The sequence below is a fragment of the Python bivittatus genome, unplaced genomic scaffold (assembly GCF_059951505.1).
Source record: "Python bivittatus isolate LINGU-HERP-01145 unplaced genomic scaffold, Pbiv_v1 ctg000410_np1212, whole genome shotgun sequence".
In the NCBI taxonomy this organism is placed as follows: Eukaryota; Metazoa; Chordata; class Lepidosauria; order Squamata; family Pythonidae; genus Python; species Python bivittatus.
Window position 1 is genome coordinate 14978898 of NW_028277067.1, and position 13848 is coordinate 14992745.

Genomic DNA, 13848 nt, shown 5'->3' on the forward strand with positions numbered 1-13848 from the left:
AAGGAAAGAGAAGAAGAGGACGACCAGCAGCAAGGTGGATGGACTCAGTTACGGTGGTGATGACTGCACCGTTGGGAGACTTGAAAGAACAGGTTAGGGATAGATTGTCTTGGAGGAAATCTATCTACGCGGTCACTAAGAGTTGATATGGACTTGCCACATAATCAATCCATGTGCGCATGCCTTGTACTTAGGCATATACATATAGGTTTCAAGGCTCAGAAAGCAGAGAGCAATTCCAGTAAAAACTGCAACAGCCAAACATTTTAAAAGAAAGCATTCCTCAAAATAAGTGTCAACAAGCTTTATGGGCGCATGCCCAAGGAGGCCACTTGAGAAATCATAGGCCCACCCTGTTGTCACACAATACCTTCATTGGTTGAATCCTTCAGAGATATTACTTGATGATTCAGTTGCCTGGAGCTTATATGTTGAAGATTTTTTTTTTTAACATGGTGCATGCCTTCCACTTTTGATTTTTAATCAAGGAGATATTGACAAGTGGAGAAGAAAGAGGGGACAAGCAGTGGCAGAAAAGGAACTGTGGCAGCAGCAGAAGTGGAAACAGTGGACAGCAGTGTTGCCAAATAAAAATAAGAGGGTTGGTGAAAGGATTCCCAAGGAGGACCAGGCTGAAGGCCCCTCAAATCTCACAGGGCTGTTCTCTGTGTTATATTCAAATTAAATGTATATAATATAGCTCTACAAACAAAAGCATTTAATTTGAAGTTTAAACCTTTACTCTGGAGAACAAAGAGAAAAAAGATTAGCAACTGCATTGAAAATAATATGTCTTAACTCTATTTTCTCATTCTTTATAGCAGAACTTCAAAGCAATTAAAAAAAAAAACCCAACACGAGATCTCATCTTGTTCAGGTCCATGTTTCTGAGTAAGAGAGACTTTCAAAAATAATTCAGGAGTGCTTTGGACTTCACGTGAACACGTAATTTTCTGCTATTCATTTAAGCGTGCAGAGTTTTTTTCCAGCTTCCACACAACCCTAAAAAAAGATGCTGCTGCTTTAAATGTTATATTAAAGACGTGCTGCTTAAATCCAAAGTGACTCTCTGAACCATTTTCAGAATGTGCATAGCCATTCCCACCCCCACCCTCCAATGGAAAACACCTAATAGCCTAGTGACAAACTTTTGCCACCTTGCTCAACCTGGTACCCTCCAGATTATATCACCTGAGTGTCCATCTTACCTCAGAGGAGAAATAATTCTTGGCAGTGCCCCGCGACTTCCCCAAGGAAGGAAGCCCTCCACTTCCACACCCGTCCCCCACGCTAATTGTCTGTTGAGCTGCTGCCAGGATCTCATCTAATTTATCTGCAAAAAAGAGTGAGAAGGAACAGGAAAGTCATCATAAAAGGGGGCAAGGTTATAATTATCACTTTAGCCATCATTTCTCTTTTTTTAGGCTGCTTCTTAACAGAATCCATACATCTTTAGTTCCTTTACTTCTAAAAATTTAAGACTATGATAAAGTGAACTGATTTCACTCCCATGTGGTCTGTTATTATTAATAATTACTATTTGCTAGAATCCCCAAGTCCTATCAATATATTTTAAATGTTGAGAAAAAGTACATATTCAAGATCCGGATAAATAAAACAAATCTGGTTAAAGATAACTTAGATTAGGGGCTAAATAAGCAGTACTGTTTGTCTCAATCATAGTTCAGTAAAGCTTGGGCTCTAAGTGGCCCCTAGCTATGGAGCTCTAGTTGCCTTCCTTTGCTACCCAAATGATCGCCCATCGCCTGCCAGGTAGCAGAGGAACAAATCAGTGCTTCCTGGCAGTCCTCAGGCATTCGTGGAAGAAGAATATTTGCCTTCACCTCTAAAGCAATACTTGCAGGAAAGATGGCTGTTTACTAACAGCTATTAGCAGTAGAGAACATGGTGATCCTGACTGCTGGGAGGTGGAGGAAGGAAGGAGGCAGGAGGACCAGGTTAAAAGTGCTCTATTCTCTTCAGCAATCCCACACTGTATGTACATAAGCATACAACAGAATGGATATACAAGAACAAAGCAGAACACTCAAGGACAGTCAAGGTAGAAGATGGAATGGGTAGGTGTGTCCCAGACTCATTCACCTTTGCGGTTCCTGAAATGTTATTGGGAGAATGGTGTGGCCTCCCCCATGCCACCCATCCCTGGTATAAATAAAAAGGATCACAGTATTAGAAATCTAGTTTATCGTCCAAATGAACACATAAAATAGACCATAAATATTCTGACTACAGGAAGACAAATATTACACAGACACCATTAACACATCTGGTTGGCAAAGCATCTAAACATGGCTAAACCACTCTAACATCTTGCTAAATAAGGCTTCCATATTGCAAGTATTCATATAAGCAAGAAAGAATTATGCTTGCTACAAAAAATACTGTGTTCTAGAAAGCTCCAATGATGAACAGGTTTCCTATCAGCAAACCTTATAATTATTTTTTTCCTTTTTCCCTTGAGTTCTCTCTGACAATTCTTGAAACAAATGGGTATTTTTACCCATGGTTCTCAAATGCATTTATAATGTTGCCATATCAAGGAAAGCTCCCTGCTTGGTTCCCATTGTATTTTTCAAACTTGTTCTTGGGAAATGGGAAGCAATACAAGGGATTGCTTGCAGCGATGGCATAGGCGTTGCCATTGGGGTTCAGATATTCTGGGCTGGATTTCTGTACAGAGAATCTAATACTGCAATCCCTGGGAAACAGCTCCAAATAGTTCTTAACTCCATGGACTGAACCAAAGGGTGCCTGCTCTCTAGCATTATTACAATCCATGTGAGCATCTAAGCCAGTAATAAATCAAATTTAGGTTGTGTCTTGAATTAACCTGCTTTTTCAGCATGTAACTCCTGGGCAATCTACTCTAAAGCCAAATGTAGCCTTGATTCATAGCAAGTAGATAGATAACATGAATCTAGTTGCTGTGATTTATTTAACAGACCACGGTTACAATAAAGCTTGGCACAACATATGAACCCAGCCATTGCATATTGTACTTCATGGATACAATGATTTCAGCCAGAAGGCTACTTGCAGTACCAAATAGTGGGCTGGGGATTATATACATGTGCATGGAGTTGGTAACCTAGGAACTCGTGCCTCTTTTCTTCCCTTGAGCAAGGCTAACCGAAACAGATGTTAATGGCTATTTCAACTGCACTGAGATAGCTGAAAAGTGAAAGGTAAAGTTCCCACGTCAAGACTGTAATAAGGATCACTGGAGGAAGGGGAGAATTATTAACTGTTTCCTGTGCTCCAGAGATCTGGATGAAAGTTGTGTTGGGGAAGAAGGCATACAAGCATTTCTGTCCTTATGAATTCTTTTCTTCAACCACAATAGGGGCAATCATGACAGCAAATTGGCTGTTCCAGGCAGGCTTCTTCTATCTACCATTTGAACTGTAACACCTGGAGGTGTATTTATTCTACTGCAACGGAGTGCCCATGACAACCCTACAAGGCACTAATTCACTTTCAAAATAAATTATTATTATTATTAATAATAATAATAATTAATAATAATTATTATTAAAATAAAAATCACCAAACTCTTATGAGACAGCCTAATCTTGAAAAATCTCATACAAAATCTCATTAGATTTTGGGTATTTAATTACTTTCTCTGTTATAAAAAAACAAAAACAAAACGCATATTTTGACACTTGTGACATTGGATGAAACTACACAGTGGTGGCCCACACTTGAAAAAGTTGCTGATCCCTTGCCTGCAATAATTGCTGAATATAAATGGTCACCAAATACTAACGTGACTTGTACATCTTATACAGTTAAATAGATTGCACAAAGTTTTTTGTGACCTATCCACCCCAGAATCTAAGATAAGGTCCCCAAGAAGAGCACTATGCTACAGTTATCCCACGGAGCCTCCTCTGTCCTTTCCATGTACTACCAGGTTACTATGCTGAGGTATGTTTGCTACTCACTCAAAGCCATCTGATAGACAGTCCGCTTCTTATCAGTGCCCATCGCTGGCTCGTAATCTGTAGAGACGACAGGAGGGAAGGATAATGGGAGTGCGAGATGCAGACCGGTGATGATGTGTCACAGAAAACTGGCTTCTGGAGCTGTGTGCATGGAAGTGGGTGGCAGCCATGGATAAGAGCACGGGGCAGGGAAGTGCACAGAGCAGGGTTGGGTGTAGGAGTTAATGAGAGAGAAGCAGGTGGGTCAGGGTGCGTGTGGAGTGGTGGGGAATGTGTGACACTCACCTGTTTTCTTCTTCCAAGGGGAGACTGGAGGACGGGAGGGAGATAGCAAGAGGGGAAAAAAATTAGCACCTTCACTTGGGCGGGACAGATAGCTGGGAAGGAGGCCTGATAGCTCCATTACATTTCAGTACTGACAGAAATTTCTGGCAGCAGGAAGAACGTGTAGGGGGAGAGATGGAACTGAAGCTTTAAGTGGTTTACTGCTGTTTGGAACTGAGGAGGCAGGTTAGGGATTCCCGCTATTCAGGGTTGTAGTCAGAAGCCTAGTTTTAATTAAAAATAAAACTAAATATAAGAAAAAAAAATCATTCCTAACCATTTGGGGGGTGGGGGTAGAAAAAAGGAAAAGCTTGCACACAGTATTCTATCAAATACCAAGTAAAAAGTAAAACAGTTAAATAACTGTAAATGTATTAGACTGTCTCATAGACATATATTCTGGCTATTCCGTAATCTCTCTCTACCATTTTAGATTTCCTCACTGTAAAATAACTACCTATGAGCCATCTTCTGACCATTTTTTCCCCCAAACCAAAAACGTTAATGACAGCAGCAGATGTAACCAAGATGTAATCAAGTTGGGGAAATCTTCCTTAAATAATAAGTTTTCAAAAGTGAGGGGCCAAAGTGTGTGAATATGTACACAATATGGTACATGTATAATCTTAATATTTCTGCTATGACTGGAGCAAAATTCTGGAGGGCAAGAGGGCAGGAGCTCACCTTTCTCCACTGTGATGGACCAAGATTTTGGAAGTTCCAGGCAGCAGTGGATGAACAAAAATAAAGAGGAGGGTGACAAAAGAGAACCAAAAAATACTGCTCCTGTCCAGCTCACAGCATGCCCCCTCCCTAAGTAGAAGATCTACCAGGACAGTCCCCATGTTCTGAAGAAAGAAAGAAATCTCCATCTCCATTTCCATCTCCATCTCTTCCCCATTACCCTTCCACAACTAATACCTATAGATGTGTCAAAGCAAACTCCCACTGGAGAGACCATAATGGCCTGATGGCTATCCAGCAGATCTGAAAGGCACTATGTTGGGGAAGGTTGGCTAAGCACCTACACAGGATAGCCTTCAAACAGTCCCTACTGGGTTCTAAGTGGGATATCAAAAAACTGTAGCATGAATGAAACCATGTGGATCTTCTCAAAATGATATTAAGACATAATATATTCCTCAAATGACAAAGAAGCTTCTCCTAGACTGACTTGTTTACTGACTTGTCCAGACTCCTTCTACTCTGTAGCTTTTGTTATCATAACAGAATTCCTGTGGGAGAAGAGGGCATTTTCAGGTTACTGCACCTATCCTCTTGAATGCTCTGAGGCATCTGTTCTCTATGAAAAGGAATTTCTGAAGTGTGTTTAGGTGGTAACAGCATGTATCAGAATCAGCGCTCGTGAACTTGGAATCATGCTAAATCTCTCCCAGAGCTTGAAAATAGCATGTCATGACTGCCCACCCACCAAAGCCCAGAAGAGAGTCCACTGGGAATCCCCGCCAGGCCTTCCTTCCTAGTCTTTTCTCCTGTTGTAAATACACGTGTGAGAGAAAAAGCAACAGCTTCCATTCTCCTGCCCACTTTTTCTGGGCAGCTCTACAAACTTAACCCATAGGGAAAGGGCGTGCAAATCAAGAAAAAGATGGGCATTTGCCTGGGGGCTTACAAAAACTGGAGGTGGCACTGAATTCTGCAGTTAGAAAGAAAAAAAAATCTATTGTTATATATAAGCTTTGCATCCATATATTCCTACAGATAATAAAAGTATATTGGATGGAAAAGATTCAGTACGTTCGGTCCAGTTTAGTTTAACATTTTGCAGGTCCAGGGTAACCAAAGGCACACCTGATAACCTTGGAGCAGGACTATAACCTACAAAATGGTTCAAAAGGTATTTCTGGCAAATAAATTATAGTTAGCGCTCACACCAAAGCATAATTATTTTTTTACAAAAGTTACAGAAAGATATAAGTACTAGCTCATATGGATATATTGTGTTTCTGATACGATGCAGCTTCCTTCCTATAGTGGATGTATATGTATCAAAAATTCAGCATGAAGAGCGCTGGGAAGGACAATTCCCTGCATACCTTTGGTACAAAAAATGGCAATTCACTGGCATCCTTACCCATTTCCTCCAACTCCGATGTCATGGATTTGGAACGCAAAGAGATGGCTGGAGGGGGCAACCGTCTCGTCTGCTGTGGTGCAGCTAAAGTAAAAAACAAGCAGCAGCTCTAGGATTCTGTAAGAGGATCCAAACTTGCTCCAACTCCCACCACTAACATTTCTTCCAACCCACTGGCCCCCTTGCTTTTGAAAAAAATTCTTGCCTGAGTTCACAAAGTTTGCTTAAGCTGGTTCTTGAATGAGTTTATGTGGGGAGTTTGCACAATACCCTAAAGTATAAAGCCACCAAATGGGCTTAATTCACACAACATGGCTAAGTCATCCAAACAACTAAGCTTTACATGTTGTGTGAATGCATGTACTTGGTTCAGAATGTTGTGTGAACATGAGCTCTTGTGTCTTTCCCCTCAGCATTCTTCATCTCCTCTTGAAAGTAATGGAGTTTATTCACCTCTCAAGGAATTCAGTCACCACCTGCTAACCAACTAGGATCCAAAAGGAAAGGCGACCAGTGTTAAAACCAAAGTAGGAATATCAATTCAGCAGTGAGGCAGTCCTTGTTATCCCTTGAAGAGATGTAGTCGCTTGCCCTTGAAGAAGAGTCATATGATCTGAAATGCCCTGGGCCAGAACGCTTTTGAAAAGCCTCTAAAAACTCTACAGTAGATTCAACGAACCAACCTGTGGCCCTCCAGTCGTGATTGAATTGCAATTCCCAGCAGCCTCAGCCAGCATGGGCAATGATGAAGGATATAGGGATTGTAGTTCAGCAACAGTCCACAGGTTCCCCATCCCTGCATGCTGTCTTACCCCATTTTGAAGTCACATTAACGCCTCAAGAACCTTCCTACCTGCCCTGTAAGATCATTAAGGTTAGAGCTTAAAATGGCGAAACTATAAGCAGAAAAACATTCTTGCATCTTAGACTGAAGAGGTCCCATTCACCATCTAGGAAACCTCAAGAATACATAGGAAGTAGCCATATAAAGAGTTAGACTGGTCCACAGAACCCACCGCTATTTCCACTGACTAGCTACGGCTTTCCAGCTAAGAGTCTTTCCCAACTCAAACTATACTGAAAGCCATAATTAATCCTAGTTTTCTCTGCATGCAAAGCAGATCTCTCCCCCCCCACTTCCTTATTCAGCCCCTCAGGATCATACACACCCATTTAAAACCCCTTTCCCCACTCAAGAGAACCAGAAGTATCCCAGAACGGTACCTTTCTTCCTCATGGCCTCCTCCATCTCAGGATTCCGTGTTACCATGACAACCTTCACCATCAAGTTGTTGCCCCCTTGTCGAATCATATTGACAACTTGCCTGTGACCAACTTTTACCACATTCTGTCCATTTACCTGCAACAAAAACTTGACATTACCTGTGTGGGTGTGGAGTTTTTGGGATAGCAGAGAATACCTCAATATTGTCATTTCTGAATCATGTGCCCTTGTTAGCTTATTCCTCCCTACTGCTAACATGCTCTAGCTACCCTCTTGCCATGTCTCCTACAGAACAAAGTGAATTACTGTATGTAGCCTAAGACTTTGGCACTTACATCTCTTTACACATCAAGGTGAAACCTCTTCACCCTATACGCAATTAACTGATAGGATTAATTAAAAAAAAAAAAAACCAGCAGCAGCTACCTTTGGCTTAGATTATGTTAAATAAGATTTAGGCTGATTCATAGGAAAATCCATCAATGGGTAACTTTTGAAACTTCCATGTTACAGAGCAGTCTATCTCTGGTACTAGTTCCTGAGGGGGGCAGGATAAAAGGTTGAATACTGTGAGAAAGAAAATGCTGGAAGCAGATGGAACTTGGAATTCTAGGTCTGATCCACTAATTCTGACTGGTGGGAGGATCGTGCGTGAGTATGTATGAAGGATGTAATGAAAGCCATGCCTTTGCAGAGTGTACAATCATGAAATATCCCTCATGCAATATTAACCCCTCCCCCAAAAAACCCACCAGCAGTTACATTGCAAATGTATACTTTCAGTGAGGTAAACAAAAGACACACAAAGGAATTAGCAACCAAAAATAACAGGTATTTTTAAAATTTGGGACCCAATACAGTTGCCCAAACAAGCATTGATGTATGTCCGTGTATCTGTGTGGACACATGTGACACTGTTACACCGGAAAGCTCCTCCAGTGGTATGCACTGTTCTTATTTTATCTAGAGACTCAGTCAAATAGAAACAAAACATTCTTTTACAGATTCACACAGCCGTGCAAAGTCCGAGTGGCCAGGCCAGGTGTGAGTTTGGAAGAAATTCAAGTGGAATTTTCCTACGGTGCCTCTTTCTCTGTGATGTTCCAAAGGATTACAGTTCCCACGCCGCCCAACATCACTTGATCAGTTATACCTTTCAATAATACTCAACCAATCCATCAAAGCTTGGTCAATCTCATCTTTTCTCAAACATCCTGGTACTTTTCTCCCAGAGTGCCACTGCCTCATCCATTTCACATGGGAAACATCTGTTGTTTGGGGAATCATTTTTTGTTGTGAAAACCACATCTTGTTGTCTCTTCCAAATTCTGGGACAATTCCAAATGCTTTGTAAGCTTAACCAGAACAAACCTTTCTGCCTTTTTGGCTCAAAAAATACTCCTATTTTTCATATATGTCCATTCAAACAAATACCTGGCATGTGTGTCACTATATATTGGCTAGCTACAACATTCTGACATTACAATACTGACAATTTATGGTTCATTTTCTAACAATGCTAAGATTTTGTAAGAAGAAGTCCAAAGAGGAGCATTAGCATTGTGCCAAGTCATTACCTCAATGAGAAAATCACCCATGCGGAGACCAGCTCGCCAAGCCACACCTCCTTCATCCACTGACTCCAGGTATTGTAGAGCAGGGAAGGCAGGCGTGGGTGTGAACTCCTCGATTGGGGTCTGCGCTGTAAAGAGAGAGAGGTGTGAAAAGATGCTTCTGGAAATGAGTGCTTGGAAAGCTGGGGAAGACTGACAGCCAATGGAGGGCGCATGGGGTTGGGACCTGGCTTTGGAATTCTGTCACACCAACCCTCTATGAAACTGAACCAAATTTGTTTCAAGCACACAATCTGTCTCCATTGCCTCAAAGCGCAGGCAAGACTTCTTTTGTCCCCCTTTCTGAACAATGAGCTCCACACATGTTATCTGGGAGAAAAGGAAAGACTGTAGCCAAGCCTTCAGTTTTAGAGTACACTATATATTTGGACTGTCTTGTTAGAAAACCAAGTTCTGTACTTGGACGGCCACGTCTTGTACCCGCTTCTCTTGATCCTGATACATCTGCTGATATCTCCACAACATCTAGGGAAAGAGGACATGGTTCCAACAGGAACTGTTTTACTCTCTATCAGCTCTTCCTAGAGTCAAATTGCTGTAAGCCTTGTAGGTTGGTGGGGAATCGCTGTAGAAACAGGTCCCTCTGCATAGCCAGTCAAAGCGGCCAGGGATAACCCTAGTCTCCAAGGATGACCCTAAGTCCCCCTCTCACCCTTAGCCCCTCTTAGCACAAAGCCAAATCCTTCGTTGTCCTTCTTCTGAAGCAGCACTGTCTTCTCTTTAATGATGTAATCACTGCAAAAGAAAGAGATGATAGGACACGTCAGGAGCCGGCTAGATTTTAAAGGGAATTCCCAATTCAGACCTGTCCAGCGCATAAAGAATCAGCGAAGCATAATACGTGGGCCCTGTGTTACTCATACGTTGCCAACACAGCATCATTTGTGCAGGGAATCTGTAGTGTACCAGGTTTGCACAACTTGCAGGCTTCAACTCTCTCTTCCTCCTCCTCCCTATATTAAGCCCTGACAGTGCAAGCACAGCAGACACCTGCTGACTGTAACAATAGCATCCATGGGTCAGAGCCAGTGAAGACAGCATTGCTCCGGCCAGCATTCCAAAGACACTGCACAGAATTTTGGCTGCACTAAGCTCCACACTGCAAATGCAAACACTTGCTCACTACCCAGGGGTGAGACACTGTAAGTCTCAAAGGGTCTCCACAAACCAAGATGCAAGCAGCACACCCTCACTGCAAAAGCAGATGTCAGCATACAGGAGTGTCTCAGTCACTACATATCTGAGATATACTGTACAAGGTTGATAATGTATAGCTTTAGCAATACATATGTAACAAATGAGCACAAATCTCCTACTGCAAATATATTACCCGTTGCATGGGACTTTACCACTACATAAAGGAAAGTAGGATGGCTAATATAAACGCTGCTAGATAATGCATTTACAATGTGATGTCACAGTATAGTGGAAATATAATTTGCTGCTCTGGACAGCACTTCTGAACTATAGAATATAACTGTGTATATTCATGGTACTGCACTCCCTTTACGTCTCCTATTCCCAATTCTGCAGAAGCAGTGCAACCAGCCACTTGCTCTGGCTGCAGATACAGCTTTTACAAACACTGCACAGGTAACTGGTACTGAAAATACATTCCTTATCCTTTTACAGGGCCCCAGACCTGTAAATGCAATGCCTGCTGCTCCTTGTGAAAGCATCAGGCGCAGCAAGAAGAGCACAATGTCACAGATGAACTCCACAGCACAGAACAAAAGTACAGTACTTAGTTGTCTCGCTGTGTGGTCTAGGCTGGTATTCTCCCAAACAAAAGAAAAACCGTTCTCCACACAGAACAGACTGACAGGAAGGCAGATAATAGGCACAAGTTGTTTAAGTGCCAATTCTACAACTGTAGTGGTAATGATCAGCACTATTAAGTTGTTGAGACATCAGACTTCCTTCCAAGTCCACAAAGTTTACTTCTGCTAGTGTGAACTCCAGCTTCTGGTTATGTTCCACATGTCATACATACCATGTTTCTTATAACAGCTATACATGACATCCCCCACCCCAGACCAGCATATTACCCATTGAGCCAGACAAAATCTGTAATCCATATAAGATGCTCTTCAGAGTTTTTGCTTTTTTTTCCTTTTGCCTGTCTGGGATTACCCAAAAGGAGAACCATCAAGCGCCTTGCAGGCCATACAGTTGGTAGGCTTGTGGTGAATTACCCATACTCTACTTATTTCTGCTTGTGTTTATTCAGATTATTAATATATTATTGCTTTTTCAAATTTTTCAAGTAATTGCAATCACAGATATTCACCAACCATTATTACTATGGTATCTACATGAATTGACCTTGTATGTTATTTCTAGAACAACTTAAATGTCATAAAAGCATGGAAGATGAGAGAGAAATTTTACAGAAGACCAGGCAAGAGTAAGACATCAGGAAGCTAAAAACAAACTGTGGAGAAATAAGATTAACTGGAAAGGTAAGAAAAGGGATCTTCAAGCTGCCAAGAAGCAGTTACAGAAACAGGGCGATCTCTGTAAGTTAAATAAATGTGATGAAAGTCAGAAAAGACTTAAGACTAAGCAGCAGCTAAATGAAACCTTAAGAGATCTAAGATGACCAACACCAGGAGATTTAAATCACTAAACCTCTGATCTCTAAAAAAATCCACTCTTTTGGAACATCTCTTCTACTGTATTGATACAATTGATTGTGTTTATCAATAGGGAATGTTACTAATCTCTTTAACACATTTAAGTTGGACTAAACTTAATACTATTTGAACAACAACAACAAAAACTTAAATGTTGTTCTCAGGCTTGGGTTGGTCAATAACTGCCCCCCCCCAATGATCCTGCACTGAAGGACTGATCACTCTGGCCTATACAGGGGAGTAAGGTCAATTAAACAGAATTCCTCCTTAACTTTATGCATAACAAATCCATGCACGTCAGGCTGCATTTGCTTTGGTGGATCACAAGTGATGCAGTCTGCTTACAGAATATTCTCTTGAATCTGCATCAAAACATAATACTGGGGCATACAACAGATCCAAAAAGCTCATACATGAGGTGCATAAGAAACTGAAGGATACAGATTTCCTGCTTTATGCAGATATGCACATATGTCCTCCTTCTCAAATATATTTAACTTACACAGGTATTTCTATAAAGAACATGTTAAGTGCACAATACTGTCTCAGATAGGCAGCAATGGTTGCAAGGAAATGAGGTTTCCTGGACTGAGAGCATGATTAGTTGTAGCGAACACATATAAGCCTAACTCTCCCAAACTGGCCCCCTCCAGAAATATTAGATTATAACTCCCATAGTTCTCAATGGTACCAGGTTAAGGAAAGCTAATAAATACACCAACCTGCATAACAGCATACAGTAGTTCACCATGCTCAGAAGTGAACACTTGTATACAAGCATGTGATCTGTCAAGCATCTTAAAACCTTGCACAAATCCAGCCTCCATCCAATACCTACTGATGCTTAATATTCCCCAAGTATTTCCAGAATTTAAAAAGAAACAAAGGAGAATTTCAGCCTCTCCCTCTATATGGCTTTCCATGAGATCTCTCTGGGGAATTCTTTGAGACAGAAAGGATCTTTCTTACACCGAAGATCAATACTTTGTGCTTCTATGAAAGCAGAAGGCAAAGCCAAGTGACTGGGAAGTTCTGGTAACGTGCATGGAACTAATCAATCATGAGTACCAAGGCAGGCCTTTTCCATTTGCACCATAATCCATTTTCTAATGGGAAATTCTAGGGCTTCCCGGTGTCTCTAAACTACAAATCCCTGTATTCTCACTGCAGGCCTACTGGGTCACAGAGGATCACGATTTTGAAGGAGACATATTATGGATCTAGAGTACTTTTGCAAATAAATTAGTGAGTTTTCATTAGAAAGTCCTCTATGCCACATGCATTTTAGACATATAACCTCAATATCCTAAGGTAGCGAATTGCAGCTGGCAGACTAGCTTTGCATTTCTGAGAGAATCACATGCATGAACCCATGCTGAACAAGGCCTTAGAAACTCCCCATTTTAGTATCCATCCTCAAGGGCCCAATCTAGGATGCAACTAAATGAACCTACCACAGCTGCAGTCTTCAACAATGCAGTCTAACTGTAAAGGGATCTGGAATCTCAACCTTCTAATTAAAATGGGAAAGTGCTATTTTCCATCATTAGATGAAAAATATGCAGAGGTTGGCTTATATATTCAAGGAGTAACACGAATGTACTATAAATCTGAGCATGTATAGATTGTGTCATATTCAAATGTCAACGCAGGCCTGCATATACTTGCAAAGTTGCATATTAAGTTATGTGGGGTTAGGGAAAAAAAATCCCATTTAAAATATACATACACGAATCAGCACATGACATCTCCCTGTGTACAAGAGAGCATAAAAAAGGTATACAACTGCATATATAGATAAAATATGCAATTTCAAATGCTTTTTCCATGATCACTAAGCACATTTTCAGATGCCCATAGACACAGAAGACAGCACACACACAAAACTGTATACAAGCACACAGAAACACAACATCTTGCAGGATGATGCTGAAATGTTATGAAAATGTGCTGCCTTTATATACAT

The 13848-nt window shown here is 41.2% G+C and overlaps 1 protein-coding gene across 10 annotated transcripts in view; it reads right to left on the bottom strand.

Moving 5' to 3' along the window:
- SHANK1 (SH3 and multiple ankyrin repeat domains 1) overlaps positions 1-13848 on the bottom strand; it is a 91229-nt gene that overhangs the window by 10064 nt on the left and 67317 nt on the right. For 8 of the 10 annotated variants that reach the window (XR_015796648.1, XR_015796645.1, XR_015796647.1 and 5 more), the window contains 7 exons: positions 9899-9981; positions 9190-9314; positions 7612-7747; positions 6388-6471; positions 4254-4277; positions 3969-4025; positions 1209-1333 (listed from right to left, as the gene is read on the bottom strand). Coding sequence is in view for 5 of the 10 variants with exons in the window: in XM_088143568.1 (XP_087999694.1) it covers positions 1209-1333; positions 3969-4025; positions 4254-4277; positions 6388-6471; positions 7612-7747; positions 9190-9314; positions 9899-9981 (634 nt within the window). In the remaining 5 variants the exon portion in view is untranslated. The remainder of the gene's footprint in view (positions 1-1208; positions 1334-3968; positions 4026-4253; positions 4278-6387; positions 6472-7611; positions 7748-9189; positions 9315-9898; positions 9982-13848) is intronic. The other 2 variants (XM_088143569.1, XM_088143570.1) reach the window with 2 other exon arrangements.